The sequence below is a fragment of the Natrix helvetica genome (assembly GCF_964273705.1).
Source record: "Natrix helvetica genome assembly, chromosome: 1".
NCBI classification, from domain to species: Eukaryota; Metazoa; Chordata; class Lepidosauria; order Squamata; family Natricidae; genus Natrix; species Natrix helvetica.
The window spans coordinates 183,410,432-183,430,498 of record NC_138548.1 but is presented as its reverse complement, the minus strand read 5'-3'; the positions used below and the strand labels follow the sequence as shown (position 1 = coordinate 183,430,498).

Below are 20,067 nucleotides of genomic sequence, written 5' to 3'. Positions count from 1 at the left end.
AATGAGCGAAGATGGGCCATTTTTTCCTCAATTTTGCCCCCCCCGACCCTAGGAGCACTCTATAAGCCTTCTAAAGACTAGTATGCCCTTTTTTTGACAAAAAACAAGCCCGTTTTTTGCTCATTTTGGGGGCACTCTGCCCCAGGAACACTCTACAAGCCTTCTAAAGGCTATTCATGCCCCCCTTTTTTTGAAAAAAATGGGCCTGTTTTTGGGAGGTCTGCAGAGTGCAAAAACTTTTTTTTAATTTGCCTCTTCAAAATCTTGGTGCATCTTATACTCCAGTGCGTCTTATACTCCGAAAAATATGGTAATTACTGTATAAGAAATACTAATGATCCGATGGTCATTTTGAAAAATCCTTTCTTAGCGAGCACCTAGAAGCCAAGAGGAACATGCGTGCCAAATTTCAAGTTTGTAGGCTTTACGGTTCTGGAGATTTCGCAATGAGTGAGTGGTATTTGCCTTTTACATATATAGATTTCATTTCTTCACATATTTATTGACACAGAATATGCCCGGGATGGCGAACCTGTGGCACATGGAGTCATTTGTCAGGGCACGCACGGTGTTGCCCTGTCAGCTGGCCAGCGCACATGCGTGTGCTGGCGAGCTGAGTTCAGCCTTTTTTAAAGCCATTTTTCACCCTCCCCAGGCTCCAGAGGCTTTATAGGAGCCTGGTGAGGGCGAAAACAGCATTCCCCGCCTCCCTGGAGGCCCTCCGGAGGCTTCAGGAGTTTCCCTGAAATTACTTCCGGTTTGCTTGTAAGGCTGTTTTTAGTCCTCCAGAGCCTTCAGGGAAGCCTCCTGAAGGTCCCTGAAGGCTCCGGAGGACTAAAAATGGCCCTACAAGCAAACCGGAAGTGACTTCTGGTTTGCTCGTAGGGGTTTTTTTTGCCCTCCGGGCAGGCGGGGGAGGCTGTTTTCGCCCTCCCCAGGCTCCTATAGAGCCTCTGGAGCCTGGGGAGGGCGAAAAAAATGGGGGGTTGCGCCTGTCATGCGTCATGTGCACTGGGGGGATTGCGCATTGCATTATGGGTGCAGCATGCCCACACATGACCCCCCTGCCCTTCCCCCGCTTATGGCATGCGAGCAAAAAAAGGTTCGCCATCGCTGGAATATGCAATCATTATATATAACTTTTTTGGATGTATGGTTTTTCAATATATGATTCTGTGTGCAACTTATCCTATAACCTGATATTTGTTTTTTTTTTTCTACATGACTTTTCCAATATAGTCTTTTTTTAAAAAAACATTTATAAGGAAAAGGGTAAGTGGAATGGTTACAAATTTTGGCAGTTGCAAGTGTGGCAGACGCCCCCTCCCTCCAAACTCATAGGTTACATCTAAATATCAAACATTAATACATAATCATAAAAAATCAGCATATTAATTCTAGAAAAAATAATTTTCAATCAGTTTATATAGTTATGATATATAGTCTAGATATAATTTCATTATTACTTTCGGTCTGTTGTGGTTTTCTTATTCATTTTTGTGATCTGAGCTTTCTTGGTGTTGCCCCTTCACCCCCCGCTCCAATATAGTCTTAAGTAAACAATTTCTTCTATATTCAATTTTTAAAAGTGAAAGTAATCCTCATGTACATTTTAAAACTCAATTTACCCAATACACACTGACAGTTTTTATATATAGATACTGTTTTGTAATCATCTTTCCATTAAGAATGATAGACATTCTTGAGTATCTTCCCCAGACTTTGCTGGCCAGCACTCAGCTTTCCGTTCCACTGAAGACCAGCAAATAACAACAACAACAACAACAACAACAACAACAACAACACACACACACACACAAAATCACAAAAACACACACACACACAAACACTGAGCTCACCTTTCCCGTTCCTCCTTCATCTTTTCTAGGTCAACTTCTTTCAGTGTACCTTGCTTGGAGTTTCCCTTCTGATCACTTTTTACTCCTTTATCTTCTTTTTTCTTGCCAAATCTGATTTGAAAATGAGATTTCATATTAAAATAAGCTAAAAATACTATTAAAATCTTCAGAGGTGATTTAAACAGACCAATTTAAACAAGCAAAGTGTATTATGGTTTGCTTCAGCTTCAATAAAGCTGACTCAAGGAACTCAATTTTTTTAGAGTATAAATTAACTTATTTCCCACAAACTTTTCCATAAATTTTTCATTATCATTTCCATTTTTATTGTTTTAGAAATATGTTTCTTTTATGATTTTAATGATTTCAATGTTGTAAGACATCCAGAGTCACTTCCAAAGGAGATGGGTGGCAGATAAATTTAATAAACAAACAAAACAAACAAACAAACAAATAAACAATGCATGTAAGAAAATCTATAGGGACAGTCCAAGGGGAGCAATTATGTGGTAGGAAATATGAGAAACTTGGTTTCTGTCAGTCACAAAAGATGAAAAATCCTGGCCAACCTAGTACCAAAGTTACTTTAAAAATATGAGTAAAGAGAGTGAAAACTCTAAATAATTTAGCCCAAAGTCAGTTATTTCCAAGCATAAAGCAAGGTGATAAAAACATATGGTAAACTCAGCTTCAAAGAAAATGACAACCATTTAATGGGGAGATTTTCTTAATTTCTTTTATTAAATTACGTTGAGGAGAGCCTTGAAAGGCCAAGCCAGTTCTGTCTCCCCGACAGTTTAATGTGATTGTTTTGACAATCAAAAGACTGAGAAGCTTCTATAAGGACTGAGAAGATCCTGTAAAGACCGGGAAGATTCGTCCTTAGATAATCTGGAAGGAGTTTAAAATCACTGCATAGAATCTTCAGGAGAATGTGGCTACCCTGACATCGAGCAGTTAAGAGTCCCGAGTTATTTTTTTAAATCCAAATTTTTACTAATCATTACCTATGTAACTTGGATGCATGTATACCATTTTCTTAATTGATTCATCACTTATTTCTAATGTCAGATTATTCTTTCCAGTTTTTGTAAAATTAGCATTTGTAAAAAAATGCTAACCATTATTTCTTTTCTGGTGCTAACAGGCCTTTGTAAAAGGCATTCAATAGGTATGTTTCATACATGTGCATACATAGCGGTATAAATGTGTATATATGAATTATATTTATAAATATCTTGAATATATACGTTTCTGTGTGAATCAGTGGTGGGTTGCAGGCGGTATGCCCCGGTATGCATAACGGAGCCTGCCAGGAGCACTGAGTACCAGAGGGCCCACTTGAGCTCCTTACCTGTCCTTTAAAGCTTTCGGTACTTCCGTGCACGGTGCACACAGCGCCTGTGCAACACTCCGCCGAGCATCTGGAGCATCGTGGAGGCTTGCGGAGGCGTTGCTGGCAGGTACAACCATGTGCGTGCCACATGTGTGTGTGCGCACGCCATGCACATTCATGTGGAGGACGCCGGGCCTCGTTGCAACCGTACTGGTTGCAATGGGATCCAGAACCCACCACTGGTGTGAATGCATGTATATATGCATATATCTCTATAAAAATAAAAGGTGTAGGACATTCCTCAGTTATTTTGTGTGTTTCTACAAAATACTGTTTTATTCATTAAGCATATCTCCTGTGGCATGTTGGATGAATTATGTTTTCCCAAAAAGTTGGCATTTTTTCAATGAGCGAAATCGAATTCCTGACTTTCATTTCATTATTATATAGCTCACAATACTACTGAATTCAAATAATGAGTCTCCAGCATAGTACAGTACAAAGCGAGTCTCTAAAAGGAAACCATATAATACTGCTTGAAGACTCCACATATTAATTGCCAATTAAAAATATCTTGTTCTGTGTAAATTCAACATTTGCATAAGGTTAAATTTATGCACATATGTTATGTACATTTCTTGTGTATATGAAGTGGTATGTACAGAGGTCAATCTGTTTGATTCAGTGTGCATGCTAGATGTTTATGCAAAATAGCAGGTGTTATGGATATGGATATCCTTTCACATATTGTCATTGGAGCAGACAAAGCAACAATTTATGATAATACTACCATTATTTCTAGATTTCCTCTTTGTGAGTTCTTTCTAGTAAGTAAATAATCCCTTTCCTGGACCGACAATCCCTACTCATGGTCACTCATGCCCATGTCACTTCCCGTCTTGACTATTGCAATGCGCTCTACATGGGGTTGCCCTTAAAGAGCATCCAGAAGTTCCAGTTGGTGCAAAATGCAGTGGCCCACATGGTTTTGGGTAGTGTGCACATGTATCACCTCTCCTGCGGGAGCTGCATTTGTTGCCAATTTGCTTCTGGATGCAATTCAAGGGCTGGTTGTTACCTTTAAAGTCCTTCATAGCTTGGAGCCAGGTTATCTGAGGGACCATCTCTTGCTAGTCACATCTACCCAACCCACCAGAGCGGGAAGGCAAGGAATGTTGTGAGTCCCATCCCCTAGGGAGATACACCTGGTGGGACCCAGAAGAAGGGCCTTCTCCATGGTGTCCCCCTGTCTCTGGAACATCATTCCCCCAGAGATTAGAATGCCCCCCCTCTTCTGGAAGGCACTGAAGACCTAGTTCTGCCAGCGGACCTGGGCAATGTAAGAGTGGGATGGAGCCCACTGTGGATGTCACCAGGGTGGAGGGTTATTATATAATTTTATCATGTGATTATTCTCTTTTAATTTTAGTTTTATTGTTTTTATGCAAGATTTTTATATTCCTGTAAGCAGCCTTGAGTCACCATGTGCAAATAGGCAGCAATATAAATTTTCTAAAACAAACAAAGAAATTATTGCTCATCTCAACATAAACGTTGAACAGCAATAGCACTTAGACTTATATACCGCTTCACAGTGCTTTACAGTCCTCTCTGAGTGGTTTACAGAGTCAGCATATTGCCCCCAACAATCTGGCTCCTCATTTTACTGACCTTGGAAGGATGGAAGTCAACTTTGAGCCTGGAGTGATTCAAACTGCCAAACTGCTGGCAATTGGCAGTCAGCAGAAGTAGCCTGCAGTACTGCATTCTAACCACTGCACCACCACAGTGCAGTGGTTAGAATGTACTAGGAATGGGTCATGTATGAATTATCTACAGTAAAACAGAAATAATACAGTTGACAATGAATAGGTGTTGAATGAATGTGGTTACAATGCAAAAGTAGTGATCAATTCAAAGGACAAATATTTGAAGAAGGATTAAATGGATCAAGAAAACTGAAGGAAGGAAAGATCAGTAACACTGTTGCGAGTCAGTATGGTGTAGTAGCTAAGGCACCATGCAAGAAACTGGGAGATCATGAATTCTAATTCTGACTTTGTGCTTTGGGAACAAAACCAGCTGGTCACCTTGGGCCAGTCACTCTCTCCTAACCCTAGGAAGACAGCAAGGGCAAACCTCTTACGAAACTCTTGCCATGAAAACTGCAGGGTCTAGTCTAGGCAACTGCCAGTAGTCGAAGAAAGACGTGAAGGAAACAAAAGTGCATATACCAAAGAGCCCGGTTGTTTTTCTTATTGTATGCTGTAATATTATTGTTACTTTTAAAAAAAATATTGTATACATTCTGTTATATATTATAAAACAATTGCTACCCTCCTTACTAGCAGGAAGAAGAAAGTATTTGGTTTTAAAACATGTTTGGGAATTCATGGCTGATTTTGCTCAGGCAAAAAACGATATTCCTTTTTTCCATACCCATCACGGAGCACATTGCTTATGGGCCAAAAGGAACAAGGGGAAAGGAGTAGGAAATAATCAACAACTCAAAACAAACAGAATGCTTTAGTGGAAGGCAAGTATCTGCCTAGGGAAAAGCATCAGCAAAAGTTTCACTGAATAAAAATATTTCTTTCTCTCTAGTGAATTCAGATAGGAGGACTAAACACTGTTCTGTAGAGAAATCTCTACTTCCTTGAATTTTTAGCAGACAGAAATATCATCAAAAAGGGTTGAGTATTTGAGATCATCAATTATTCTATCACATAATAACTTTACAACCTTAATCAGATAGTGTAAAATAGCCCTCAAGCTAATTCTGGAAAGATCGGAATCTAATAGCAGCCCAGAAGAGAGCTTTCCTGTCTAATACATACATATTAAATGGATAACACACTGCTTTTAGAGAAGCTGCGCTCTAACCACACCATGTTTTATTGTTTGTGCTCTCCTTCCTAGTTTCATTTAAGCAGACCAGAAGTTTAATATTTGATTTTGCCTGTGCTAAAGTTTTTTTTACAAAGTAATACTGTCTTTCTATGGCTATAGGAACAATGCAGAACATGGACCAAAATAGAAAGAAATTAAAGTTGCTTCTCTTCCCTCTTTAGACAGGAATGCTGTCTTTTTTACAAAGAAAAAAATATCACACACACACACACACACACACACCAGTGATGGGTTTCAACTTTTTTTTAGAACCTATACTATGGGTGTGGCCTATTTTGTGGGTGTGGCTTGGCAGTCATATGACAGCGGGTATGGCCAACTTGACATCACTCATGCACACTCAGTCACATGACCATCACAGACAAGCCATGTAGCAAAAAATTTTGGGACTCCTATGAAGGGGAGGGAACAGAGGGGAAAAACCTGCAAAAATAGACAACTGGAGGATTAAGGGCTGAAATTAGGGAGATCGGAGAAGGCAGGACAGAGAGGAATCCAGTAGAAAGCTATCGCACGCTGAGGAAAGAACTTTGGGAGATCGGAGGAGGCAGGACAGAGGGGAATCCAGGAGAAAGCTATTGCACACTGGGGAAAGAACGTTGGGAGATCGGAGGAAGCAGGACAGAGGGGAATCCAGGAGAAAGCTATCGCATGCTGGGGAAAGAATTTGGGAGATCGGGGGAGGCAGGGGAAAGGGGAATCCAGTAGGGGAAAGAATTTTGGGAGATCGGGAGAGCAATGTTCCCTCTAATTTTTTTTTTCAGTGTGAGAAGAAAAGTATAGTGTTTGAATGGCAATTTTCATGCCTGAGCACCTGAATTTTTTTCACAGATGTCACCTAAGACAACAACTAAATCAGTATTATTTGAAACTCAGTTATGTTTATTCAAGGTACCCGCTTAATTAAAAGTGTTATATAATATCAGTATCACTTAACAACGCTCCTGCTTAGCAACCAAAATGTTGACTCAGGAACTCTGGCATTGAAGTGTGCAAGTCTTAAAGCTGTCAAGTTACAAGATCCTTGCATCCCTAACCCTTTAGGGAAAAAAAAACCCAGAGGTCTTCAAACCTGACAGCTTTAAGACTTTTGGACTTCAACTCCCAGAATTCCTCCTCCAGTCATGTTGCAGCGACATCATCTGCGTGGATCTGCTTCATCTTCGGTTTTTTTCACCAAGGGCAGGGCTGCCGCTGAAGATGCCGATGAGCCCCCGCCGCCACCAGAATAATTGCTGCCGCCTCCTCCTCCTCCTCCTCCTCCAACAGCACCACCACATTTGCTGCCCGGTGCTGTGGCTGAAGTGAACCCCCAAAGCCCCCGCCGCCACTAGAATAACTGCTGCCGTCTCCTCCTCCTCCTCCAACAGCACCACCACATTTGCTGCCCGGTGCTGCGGCTGAGGTGAAGCTGCCAAAGCTCCCGCTGGTGCCTCCGCCCGTAGCAGCAGAGCACCCCCTCCGCTCGGAGCACCTGAGCTGGGCCCCGCGTTACCCCTGCTGCCACCTCCTCCTCCGTCATGCTTTTGAGAAGCCATGAGGCCTTTTTTTCCTGCTCCCGCCCCCTCCGCCGCCTTCCTACTGGCTCCTGCCGCCTCATGGCTCCTCAAAAGCACGGCGGAGGAGGAGGGGGCAGGGGTAACGCAGGGCCCAGCTCAGGTGCTCCAAGCGGAGGGGGAGGTGCCACTGCCACAGGCAGGGGTGCCAGCGGGAGCTTTGGCCGCTTCACCTCAGCCGCAGCATCGGGCAGCAAATGTGGTGGTGCTGTTGGAAGAGGAGGAGGAGGTGGCAGCAGCAGTTATTCTACTGACGGCGGGGGCTTTGGGAGTTCACTTTAGCTGCAGCACCAGGCACAAGCGGCTACGACTGGCTGCCCACAAAGGACCTCCCCAGGCTTGCTTTGCTGAACACGGGGCGACTGACAATAGTTTGAGTGGGCGCGGCCGGTGCAAACGACCGTCAGTCGCCTCGCGCTCATCAAAACAAGTCCGGGGGGCGGTCCTTTGCGGGCAGCCAGTTCTAGCTGCCTGCAAAGGACCTCCCCAGCTTCCGGAGCCTGTGACAGTAGAAATCACTGTGTGGCAATTGCAAACTGCTGCCTGGTGTTTTCTTGCCATGTGCGCGGACTTCTGAGGAGGCAGGACAGAGGATAATTCAGTAGAAAGCTATCACACGCTGGGGAAAGAACTTTGGGAGATCGGAGGAGGCAGGACAGAGAGGAATCCAGGAGAAAACTCCTGAGCTTGCCACTGCTGTCTGGCGGATTGGGCCGCTGGACATCTCCATGCTTCTCCATTCACCACCTCCACTCCCAGGTATGGGACTTGACACCGAATTGCACGTGTGGTGTGTGCTTGTGTCTGCAGTCACGCATAGTGCCTCCACCCCACCCTGGGTTCCTCATTTTGCATTCTGTTTTTTGTGCCTTTGGGTGGAGGGAAGAGGGCCCTGCACGGCATCCTGGCTGTGCGCTCTGCTCCACCTGAAGGCATGAAAATGGACCAAAATTTTTTTGGGTTGCTTTCAGCAGCCTCTCCCCTATAGTGTTGCCGGGTCTAGGTGCTCGTTTTCCTACTTGGAAGCCAGGCCGTGCCTGCCTGCTTTTTTTCCTTCCCCATCCCAGAAGGTGAGGAACGCGAGGGGGACCCCTCCCCCCGCGGATGGCTCTGGACCAGTGGAGCCTCATCCTTCTTTTTAACCAGGCGGCTGTCAGAGAGAAAAGGACAGCTTGTGCCCTTGAGCTTGTGCAGAGCCAAATACTCGCCTCCTGTTCTTTGGCTGCTACACAAGCCCACGTGGCGTGCACTGCCCTTTTTTCTCGACAGCCGCCTGGCTAAAAGGAAGGATGAGGCTCCGCTGGTCCATTTGAATGAAGGAGGCTGCAGGCTCCTTTGCCCTCGGCTATGCAATCTCCTTTCATTCTCTGCTGCCCAAACGAGTGAATGAGGCAGACAGAGAATGAAAGGAGATCGCGTCAGGAGAATGAAAGGAGATCGCGTCAGGCGGGGTGGGGGAGTGAGCCAAGCGTTCCAATCGGTTCTAAACGGCATGGTAGATTTGTGGAACCTCTTCTACCGAACCGGTTAGAACTGGCAGGAACTCACCCCTGACACACACACACACACACACAGACACACACACAGACACACACACACACACCAAAGTTCATTGTAACACCTGGCAATTACAACAAGTAGATACTGCAAAAAGAAGAGTGCTATTAGCTAGTGATGTATTATTGTTGTCAAAATCTGGATAAACTGAAGTAAGATTATATACTAATAGACTGTAAGTAAGTCCAGATGAACATAGCTCTCTTTGCTGTTTTTGGCTTTATACCAAAACTGTGTGAAGTTGTACAGTACACCTGCCATACTAAATATACTGCCTTTTTGCAACCTTGGCTGGATTTAAAAAAAAATTTTTTTTTTTTGCCATTTACAACATCTTTAGAAAGTTCTTCCTGTTGGTTTTCTATTAAAGCTAAGACCTGTGAAGATACCTGGTTTCCAAACATTCGGGTGTCAAAGCTATAGCAGAAAACATGATAGAGTCAGGGGACATGCTCATCTTTAAGGTGCAAAAAGACTCATTAGTCAATAAATGATGCAAAGGCAGCTTCTAACATGACAAAGCAACAGACTAGCTTGAATTGCCAAAAATAAGAAACTTTTACTTATTTATTCATTCAACGTGAGCTCAAGTTGGAAGCCTTTCTTCCATGAGCTCAAGCGCTAAGCACTCTCTCCTCCAATTTCCCCCCACAAGCTTGGCTCCTTCCCCCCTCTTCTCGAGGCCCTGGTTTTACTCTGCAATTTAGTTTGTTAGATCTGGGCTGCTATTAGATTTAGATATTTCCAGCATTTGCAATTATAAGAAAGGAATGGAGATGTCAGCAGCCTTTGATGTAAGAGAGATATAAAATGATACAGTAACAGAAGATCCCTAAAAGGCTTATATTTGAAAGAGTCCAGTGGAACTAATAATTCCTACCTACTTTGTATCTTAAGAAAAATCCTGACTATCAAATGAAAAAAGAGGGGAACTTTACATGAGTTCAAAAAGTCTATTTGAGATCAAAAAAAGCACAAAAGTCACCTTCGCTAAGCAAGTTGTTTCAGTTGTTTTTTTAAAAAACAACGTTCTCATACAATCCAGAAATATACAGTAGATGTTTCTTGATAAATAGTGATACCGTTAGACTGATAGCTCAATTAGGAGAGAAAAGCCTACTGTGATGAATAAAACCACTGGGGATTTAATATATTAGGGCTTTCAAAATGGTTTCCTCAAACTATATGAAAAGGAGACAGAAAATAAAATTAAGAACATTCTGGCCTTCGGCCACTCTGCGTAATATTATGGGAGCATCAGCTGAAGTTTGCAATAAGCTATGAAAGCAGTTATGGCTATAATCCATTAGTATGCAGCTTGCAATGGAATGGCAATATCTAAATGCACTAGGTGTATTAGCTGTGCATACAAAAGCAGGAAAGGATTCTCTTTTCTGCAATTCCCAATCAAAAGAGCAAAAATACATGAGTCATCCCAACGAGAAAAATCTAAAGTACTGTAGCCAAGGACAATTTGTGCAGTCACAATGGATTCTACTCTCCTGATTTTACCTTTAATAGATTACCTTTAATACAAGTTTTTATATTCTTGCATCTGGTTGCAAGAACGCTAATAAATTGTTGGAGCCCAGACAGCTTTGTTGCCATCTTACAAAAACCATTTCAAATAAGGTATAAAACCAGAGGTGTAGAATTGTTTTGATAGAGATGGATAGTCTATCAACTCAATCACCCTGCTTGACTCAATCTGGCAAGATGGAGTTTTTGCTCCATGGCTTTGGTTTTGGGTTTCTGCGCTCCCCCTAGGTCAGATGATTTGTCATCTCAGTTCTCCCAACTGAGCTGGTGTGCAAATTGAGGGTCCTCATGAACTCACAGCCCCTGCTTGATGAGCAGGTCGGTGGCTGTAGCTGGGGGAGGGGTGTCTTTGCAAAGTTGCATCCTTTCCTGGAAAAAGAGGCCTTGGCCATTCATGCTTTAGTCATCTGCTGGCTGGAGTATTGCTATGTGTGTTAGGCATGGGGTGCCTTTGAAGATACCAAGAAGTTACAATTGGCGTAGAACACAATGGTGCATACAGTTTTGAGAGTCCATGTGTTTTGTTACACAAGCTGCACTGGCTTCCAGTTTTCTTCTGGGAACTATTTAGGCACCCAGAAGGGACTACCTGTGGGACTACCTTTCCCTAAGAACATCTGTCTGTCCCATTAGAACATCTGTCTGTCCTCTCCCCCCCAGCTTTGGAAGGCCATTAAGTCTTGATTTTTTACTGAGATGCTAGGATTGTGTGGGTAGATGTCATGAAAAAAAGGAACTGACCCTGTAGGTAGGTAACCCCAAACCTGCTGTGGATCATCCCAAGGGGGACAATTACAATGCAGGGTTTTTGTTTATTGTTTTTATGACTGTTTTATTTATTGGGTTTCTGGTTCTATAAGCTGCCCACGGTTGCTTAAGATAGGCAGGCATACCTTTTTTCAATAAATAACTAAAGAAATACACACAACCAAACTTAAATACTTTAATTTTCCATTTCAAAAAACTGTATCCATCATTTAAATATCAAATGTACTATAAAACTATTTTATGTTATATTTTATTATCTCTCTTATCAGAGTTGATAACAGAGAAGCAATATTCCTCTGATGCTGTCTCAGGCAACCCTAAGTGCTGATTGCTACTTGGCCCACTGACACCATCTTTTCTTTGTTTCATTTTTTTAATTTTGAGGCAGGCTAAAAATGAACTTGCTGTTCTGCAAACCTACTTTGTTGCTCCCGTGATGAATTTCTTACATACAAGACTGAAAAGCGGTGACCATGGTAACATTTCATTTCTGTGCTGAAGAACTCATTTCCACATCTCAAATGTGTTGATATTTACTTTGAGGATTAAAGAGCAGGGAGGTCTGCAAAGTCCCTAGACTTCTAATGTACGGAAAACATCTGCTGGACAGAGTCCTAAGCAGATTGCTAGCTAAATTCAGCAACTGGGAATTCTTTCAGTTAATTAGGTCTTCCATATCAGTAGATGTCACTGGAGCTAACTGAGAACACAATGTTATTTGAAGCATTTTGTGAGAAAAGAGTATTAACTCTAAAGGTCAGTAGCAGGAAAAAAACAACGTAATTCATACTAAGAGGTTGTCATCTGTAGAAACAATCTGTGTTTCAAAACACTCAAAACGTTGTTTGTAAATTCCACAGACCAATCTATTTCACCTCCAGCCCCATACCTGGAGGGTGATGGTGAGGAGATATTGAGATCTATGAGTGTGTGTGTGTGTGTGTGTATGTATATGTATATGTATGTATGTATATGTATGTGTGTGTGTGTATGTATGTATACACACACACACACACACACACACACACACACATACATGCACTATATTGCCAAAAGTATTCGCTCACAACTGAGTCTGATTATGTGGATGGGTGAGCGAATACTTTTGGCAATATAGTGTAGGTAGGTACATACACACACACACACAGAGGTCTTGTTGTATTTGGGTCTTTTCCAGGGTAAGATTGAGATTGTCTTGGCAACGTTTCAGCGAGGTCTCACTCGCCATCTTCAGGCTGGTGTTTTTGGCTTAAAGTGTGATCGGAGCTGCTGTCTTTTTATAAATCTTGGTGGGGGGGTGTGGAGCACTGGCTTTGTTTCAGTAAGTGGAATTATTGGTTGTGTGGTTGTATCATGATTGGTAGATTGATGCTGATTGGTGCTGGCTGTGTGTCTATTGTTGTTTCATGTTGTAACGGCCTGGGTGGGGCTCGTTTGTTGACTAGGGCTGGTTTCCAGATGTCTGGTAGGCGGGAGGTATCGTCACGTTTATTCATGTTGTGGGGGTGTTTCTCTATTTCGATGGCTTCCATAATTATTCCCTTGTTGAAGTGTTCTGTTTTGGAGATTAACCTGCTTCCTTTAAAATTAATTTCATGTCCTGTAGCTTTAAGTGCTGGAAAAGGGAGGAAGTTTTTCTTACTGCGTTCTTGTGTTCTATGATGCATGCATTTATTCTCCTGTTCATTTGTCCTATGCAGTGATGTGCGGTGAGGTTTATGGCTGGTGAGGCTGGTGACGTCATCAGGAAGGCAGGGAATGGGACCACGTGTACTGGAAGCTGAGGCTGCTTCAGCCTCCAGCACACGTGGTCCCATTCCCTGCCTTCCTGAGCGTGCTCCGCCGGCTCGCGCTCCGCAGTCCTCAAAAGCGACTGGGGAACAACGAGAACCTTCCTGCCTCTGCTGGACTTTGCGCACTCCTCCGACTGCATATTGCAGTCGCGAGGAGCGCGCGAAATCCAGCAGAGGCAGGAAGGTTCTCGACATTCCCCAGTTGCTTTCATGGCTTCGTCATCCGGGAGCGCCGACAACATTTCTGCCTCCGCAGCTCCCAGGTGCCGCCGGACGGAGGTAGCCAGAATGGCGCCGAGGCAGTCCGGCGGGCAAGCGACCGAGGATCAGGCTGCCTCGCTCGCTCTTTCGTCCGCCCGGACCGCCTCAGCATCGCTGTGGCTACATCCGTCCGGCCGCGCCCAGGAGCTGCGGAGGCAGAAATGTTGTTGGTGCTCCTGGATGACAAAGCCACGAAAGCGACTGGGGAACGACCCAGTCGCTTTCGTGGCTTCGTCATTCGGAAGCGCCAACAACATTTCTGCCTCCGCAGCTCCCGGGCGCGGCCGGACGGATGTATATAATATTATAATATTATATGTATGCATGTATGTATGTATGTATGTATGTATATGTATGTATTTATTTGTGTTACAACCTCTGGTATGACTAATACAGTACAACTAGTACAAATATAACACACACACACTTATATTATATTATATTATATTATATTATATTATATTATTATATTATATTATATTATATTATATTATATTATATTATATTATATTATATTATATTATTATATTATATTATATTATATTATATTATATTATATTATATTATATTATATTATATTATATTATATTATATTATATTATATTATATTATATTATATTATATTATATTAATTATATTATATTATATTATATTATTATATTATATTATATTATATTATATTATATTATATTATATTATATTATATTATATTATATTATATTATATTATATTATATTATATTATATTATATTATATTATATTATATTATTTCATGAAGAGAGGTGAGGCTCTGCCTCCCCTGACCGCACATCCCTGGTCCTATGTATGTTGCAGGGCAGATTTTGCATGGTATATACATATACAAAAGAAAAAAGTAGTCCAACATTTGGCTGTGTTCTTCTAACTGTTGGTTTAAGTCACAATGAAATATGCCAGATGATTTCCAAAAACTGTGGTCTCATCAGAATTTCTTTCCCATTTCTGCATTTTCAGATGAAGCTGTCAACAGAAGTATTTCTTTCTTTTATATTAATAGTTCTAATGCATAAACAAAATAAGTTGCTTATAGTAGGAATGGGAACATAAGAACTTAAAAATAGACTGTAGACATTCGTTTTCAGTGTACTTCTATCCAGGAGACATGGTGGTGCAGTGATTAGAATGCGGCATTGCAGGCTAACTCTGCTCACAGCCAGGAGTTTGATCCTGGCCAGCTCAAGGTCTTCCATCCTTCCAAGGTTGACAAAATGAGGACCCAGATTGTTGGGGACAGTATGCTGATATTGTAAACTGCTCAGAGTGCTATAAAGCACAATGGGGCAGTATATATGTCTAAGTGCTATTCCTATTCCTGGCAGAAGGTACTATTTTTGCATGGAGCTGAAAAGGCATTAATGTGTGTATCAGATGTGTCTTTCTTTCACTTGCAACTGCTTATCTGATTTTACTTGGCAAGGCCATATAGAAAGTCTAGGTAGATACAGAAGGAGATACTCCTGTGACACAACTACTATAAAACATTGTTATAATGTCTTAGCACTATCAATGTAAAATGATCAGTCAAAACACAATGGGACCATAGTAAGACACTTTCCAAACTTTTAATAGTAGTCAACCAATGTCCCAGAAAACCAGAAATTTAAATTTTATGCATTGATTATGTCTGGTGCTTGGAAACCACTACTATTCACAAATTCAACATTTATGTCCTGATAAATTCTATCTCCTGATATATCTCCACAAAGACTGACCTGAAGATGGGCTGAAATGGAGATGATTAACTAGATAAATTCAAGTGTATTAGAAACTAGTCAGGAACATTAATGGTAAGAATAGCTTTGCATAAAAAAGCATATACATGCATGAATAATGATTTCTGTAGAGCTAATAAGTAAGGTGGCCATGTGACAACCTGTACACAACACAACTGTATACAACAAGGAAACAGGAACAAGATGGATTTCATTAAGGGATAGTTAATATAGTCTGGGATAAATGCAGAAGCTTGCAAACAGTAATATAGGAAATTATAAACTGTTAATCGAAGCAGTGTTTTTCTTCAGATCTCTGATATCTTTCATTGACTTTTTCCAACTTTTCCACAATCTCTCAATGGAAAGGATATTTAATAAGTAGGACATGCTCACTTGAGAGAATATTGAATAAACTATAGTCTATTTAGAAAAGAACAGACATGCTGGGGCATATGGCTTAATAGATAGGATTACATGGACTGAAACAGCCATTTGACAGCGCATGGGCCCACAGTTTCTAGGATATAAAACTACAGCTCATATTTCATAAAAATGTTTGCTGTAAAAATTTCCTCTGTGTGCAAAAATTAGGCCTCAGTAAAAGTTCGGTATCTCATATTGTTTCTTTCAAGATAGGATTGATTCAGTGGTGGGTTCCTGCCGGTTCGTACCGGTTTGGGCGATCCGGTTCGTAACCGAACCCGGAAGTAACTTCTGGGAACCAGAACTGGCCCTGTCACTCGATTGCAGTCCTGTCGCAGCTTGCTTGCTCCCCCGCCCATCCGCACTAAACTAGGCTAGCCCAGCCCGCCACTCACTGATTGGCTGGAGTGAGTGGGCTGGGCCCACTCACTCCAAGGGGCTCCCCGCATCGCCCTAGGCATCGGGAGGCAAAAGGGGAGGCGCTTCTACGTCTTCGCGTTGAGGCAGCTGGGCGAAACTGACGATTCGAAGGACGCAGTTACAATGCGGTGAGACGGAGATTCCCCCCGTTCCCTATTATGACTGAAGGAAAAACAAAAAGACTGTCAGCTTTTTTAGAAAAAACTTTCAACCTGTTTCTGGGAAGTGTGACTGGAGGGAGGTGGATTCCCCCCCCCTTGGACAAGCGGCTTTAAACTGCTCTCTGCCCCCAGAGGAGGAGGAGGGGGGGAGCTCTGGAATGAACTCACGCTCATAGCAAACAGCAGATTTATTTTACTGCAATTGTGAAAATGAGGTGATGATCTGTTTCTTTTTGAAAACTTTGAAAACTTTTGGTTTGTTGCCTTCTGATCCTGGAGCTGGCAGGGCAAGATGGCACACTTCCGTTGTCTTCATGCACCTTGAAATTTGACTCCACCCACAGAAACCTCTGGCATTTTGTCTTTGTCTCCATGACACTCAGAGATATCCTTTGTTATATTTTATCCTGGACTTGGAACAATGGATTTTATTGCCTGGACTTAGAATTGAGAAAAGGTCTCTATTTGTCTGGACTCCCTGCCTCATGATCTCTCTCGGCTATCCACCTTTACAACTGTTTCTTCTCTGTATTGACACAGTCACTCCTGAGCTTTTCTTACTACAATGCCACCCAAAAGACCACCACCTGGGAAACCGGGTTTTGCTGGCTCTGCCCCAGCATCTTCAATGTCCAGCCCCAGTGGACAACAGACACTAACATCTCTATTCCAGCCTAAGCCCGCAGAGGTGGACTTTCAACAGATGTTTCAACAACTCTTAAAGGGGCAGGAGGACTTGAAAAACCAATTGAAAGAAATGAACGAACAGCTCAGAGAGAACCAAAACCGAACGATTCAAAATTCACAGAGACTGGAACTTTTGGAGGAGGGGACGGCTGAGATGAGGGGGGAGGTGAAGGGGGTCTCGAGAGGAAACCAAGAACTTGAGCACCATCAGATAAAAATGGAATTTGAAAGGATGTCTTTTTTCCCTTAGATTTCAAAACGTAATTGAGGCTGATGATGAAGACCTGAGGGATATTATGACAAACTTACTGGCTGAATACATCAAAAAAGACAGACAACAGTTGGGGTGGGACATTGACCTGGTCTATAGAGTAAACTCAGCATACGCCAGAACATATAACGTTCCAAGGGAGGTCCACATTAAATTTTTCAGAAAGACTACAAGAGATGAGATTCTGAGTGCACAAAGGGGGCAAGCACTAAAATACAAGGATAGAGAAATAGCCATTCTGAAACAAATCCCAAAGAAAGTTAGAGATAAAAGAAAAAACTATTCGCTTCTAGCGAAGAAATTATACCAGAAAGGGGTTTGGTTTCGGTGGCTTCTGCCAGAAGGTATGCTAATACTCTGGGAGGACACGAGAGTTAGAATCAACACAACTATGGAGGCTGAGGCCTTCATGGAAAAAAACAAAGTCCTCCTAGATAGACCTGATGACACTACACGGGACATACAGGACACGGGAGGTGCCAGAGCCCTGCTGGAGGGGGGAGAGGACGCAACATCGAGAAAACTCAGATCACAGAAATGAAATAGAAAATCTATTTGATGTAGAATGATTGAAATTATTTGTAGATAAAAGGTTCTATGCTGACAAAATACTATCAAGTAGCAACAATTTAATGTATTAATAAATGAAAGTTATGAGAATGGGGGGGAGGGCCATTTCCTGCATAATGTAACTGTCAAAATTTGTAACTTTATCCACCATCCCTTTTCCTAATTATTTTTCCTAAAACCAATAAAAAATTTGTTTTTTTTTAAAGAAACATTTATCCAGTACTTGCACAATATTTTCTACTGTTTATGATCAAAGATGTAATCCATTCTCAGACATTGAAGCACAAGTAAATTTGCTAAATATGGTTGGAGTGGATGTGGGAGTTGGCTTGCATTCACGGAGATCTGCAGTGAAAATCACTGAATTCATTGCAAACCAAATCTGTGCTGTGTTCATCCTTGAGATAGTGAAGTGCAAGCAATTAAGGTCATGCTTTCTGTGTCTCTCCTTTGTGCAGGTTGTTGGAGCAAGGTGGTGAGGTGGTGGTGCAGGAGAGCAAAAAAGGACAGTAATGTTCCTTTTCTATTATTTTGTGTGCTTGTTTCATTCTAATGCAGTACATGCAATTAAGGTCTTGCTTTCTGTGTCTCTCCTTTGTGCTGGTTGTTGGAGCAAGGTGGTGAGGTGGTGGTGCAGAAGACGCAAAAAAGGACAGTAATTTTCCTTTTCTATTATTTTGTGTGCTGGTTTCATCCCAATGCAGTGCATGCAATGAAAGAGTTCATTTCTGTGTCTCTTCTTTGTGCAGCCCATTCACTGGAGTCCGTGATACTGAAGACTGGCAACAACAGTCATCTGTAAGTAGCTCTTTTATTGTTTTTGTACTTATTTTAATCTTATTGTAGTTCATCCATTGGGGCAAAGGATTCAGTGACATTGTCTTGGCCAATCCCACCAGGTCACATGGCCGGCAAACCACTCCCACCTGGTCACATGGCTGGCAAGCCACTCCCACCTGGTCACATGGCCGGCAAGCCACTCCCACCTGGTCACATGGCTGCCAAGCCACACCCACCAGGTCACACAGCCGGCAAGCCACTCCCACAAAGAAGGCCACACCCACAGATTAGGTTCCAAAAAAATTTGAAACCCACCACTGGATTGATTATAGACATAAAAAATAATAAGGGTTTTGTTCCCCTTAATTTAAGCAACATAAAATATTCTGAAGCCATTCCCAATATTCAGAAAAATATATAGCAACAAACCACAGTGTTAAATTTAAATGTAAGTAAAAATGAGTAAGAAAGATAAAGATACTAATAAGGTATGATTTTCAGGTCCGCACGGGGACTATAAAAAGCTTAACTGCCACGACTGCCTTGTGTTTTAAGTTATTTTATCACTCTGCTTTACAGCAGGAGAAATACTCTCTCAGAACAGCACTGTACTTTGATTAATTACTTTCATACAGAGGCTTTTACAGGATATTAGCGCTGGAGTGAGTCAGACAGGCTGCCTATGATTATCAGCCCAGACTCATTTTACATTTATGTTAATAGGGGTGTTAATGAAAGAAATCTTTTACATTTTTAGTGTTTCTCTAACTATGTAAAAGCTTTCTGGTTATATTCTTATTTATTGGGCAGAAAGTATGGGTGCCATATACAGCAATTCTATGCATCTTGTTGAAATTATTGCATGAGTTGGGAGGAAAATATGCACAGTAAATCCCAATGAAGCTCTTACTCTGTGAATAGTTAAACAGACCTTCATCCCTACCCTGTGGCTGAGAATTACAATACATTAAAGCAGGAATTTATTCCAGAGAAAGCATGTCTAGATAACTCTTCAGTTATGACAATCAGAACCCATCATGTTCATCTTCATTTATAATACAAACATTAATTATTGTTTCTCTGAAGTTAAAAGCTAAGTTAAAAAGCTAAGTGCATATTCTTAATTTAGTTCAGTGGATTCTAGAGACCAGTCAACAACTAACTGAGACTCAGTCTGGCATCACACTTGAAAGCAGCTACTCTTATAAGTTTGGTCACAAGAAAAATTGGAATGGCATCAACCCAACTACAAGTTCTCTCAAGCTGTCTGCAGACATAGGATAGAGAACGGATAGGGAGCACTAGGCAAAAACGAGTTCATTGTTTTGACATCTGTTTGATTTAAGTAATCAAAGAACATGAGAATCAGGAGCAATGCGACGGGCATTTTTGCCAATATTCCCCTCCCAGAGCTCCTAGAAA

The 20,067-nt window shown here is 41.9% G+C and overlaps 1 protein-coding gene across 4 annotated transcripts in view; it reads right to left on the bottom strand.

Moving 5' to 3' along the window:
• The window catches only part of PARD3B (par-3 family cell polarity regulator beta), a 532,498-nt gene that overhangs the window by 147,493 nt on the left and 364,938 nt on the right, over positions 1 to 20,067 (bottom strand). For all 4 annotated transcript variants that reach the window (XM_081937858.1, XM_081937859.1, XM_081937860.1 and 1 more), the window contains exon 19: positions 1,860 to 1,970. In XM_081937858.1, the coding sequence (XP_081793984.1) occupies positions 1,860 to 1,970 (111 nt within the window). The remainder of the gene's footprint in view (positions 1 to 1,859; positions 1,971 to 20,067) is intronic.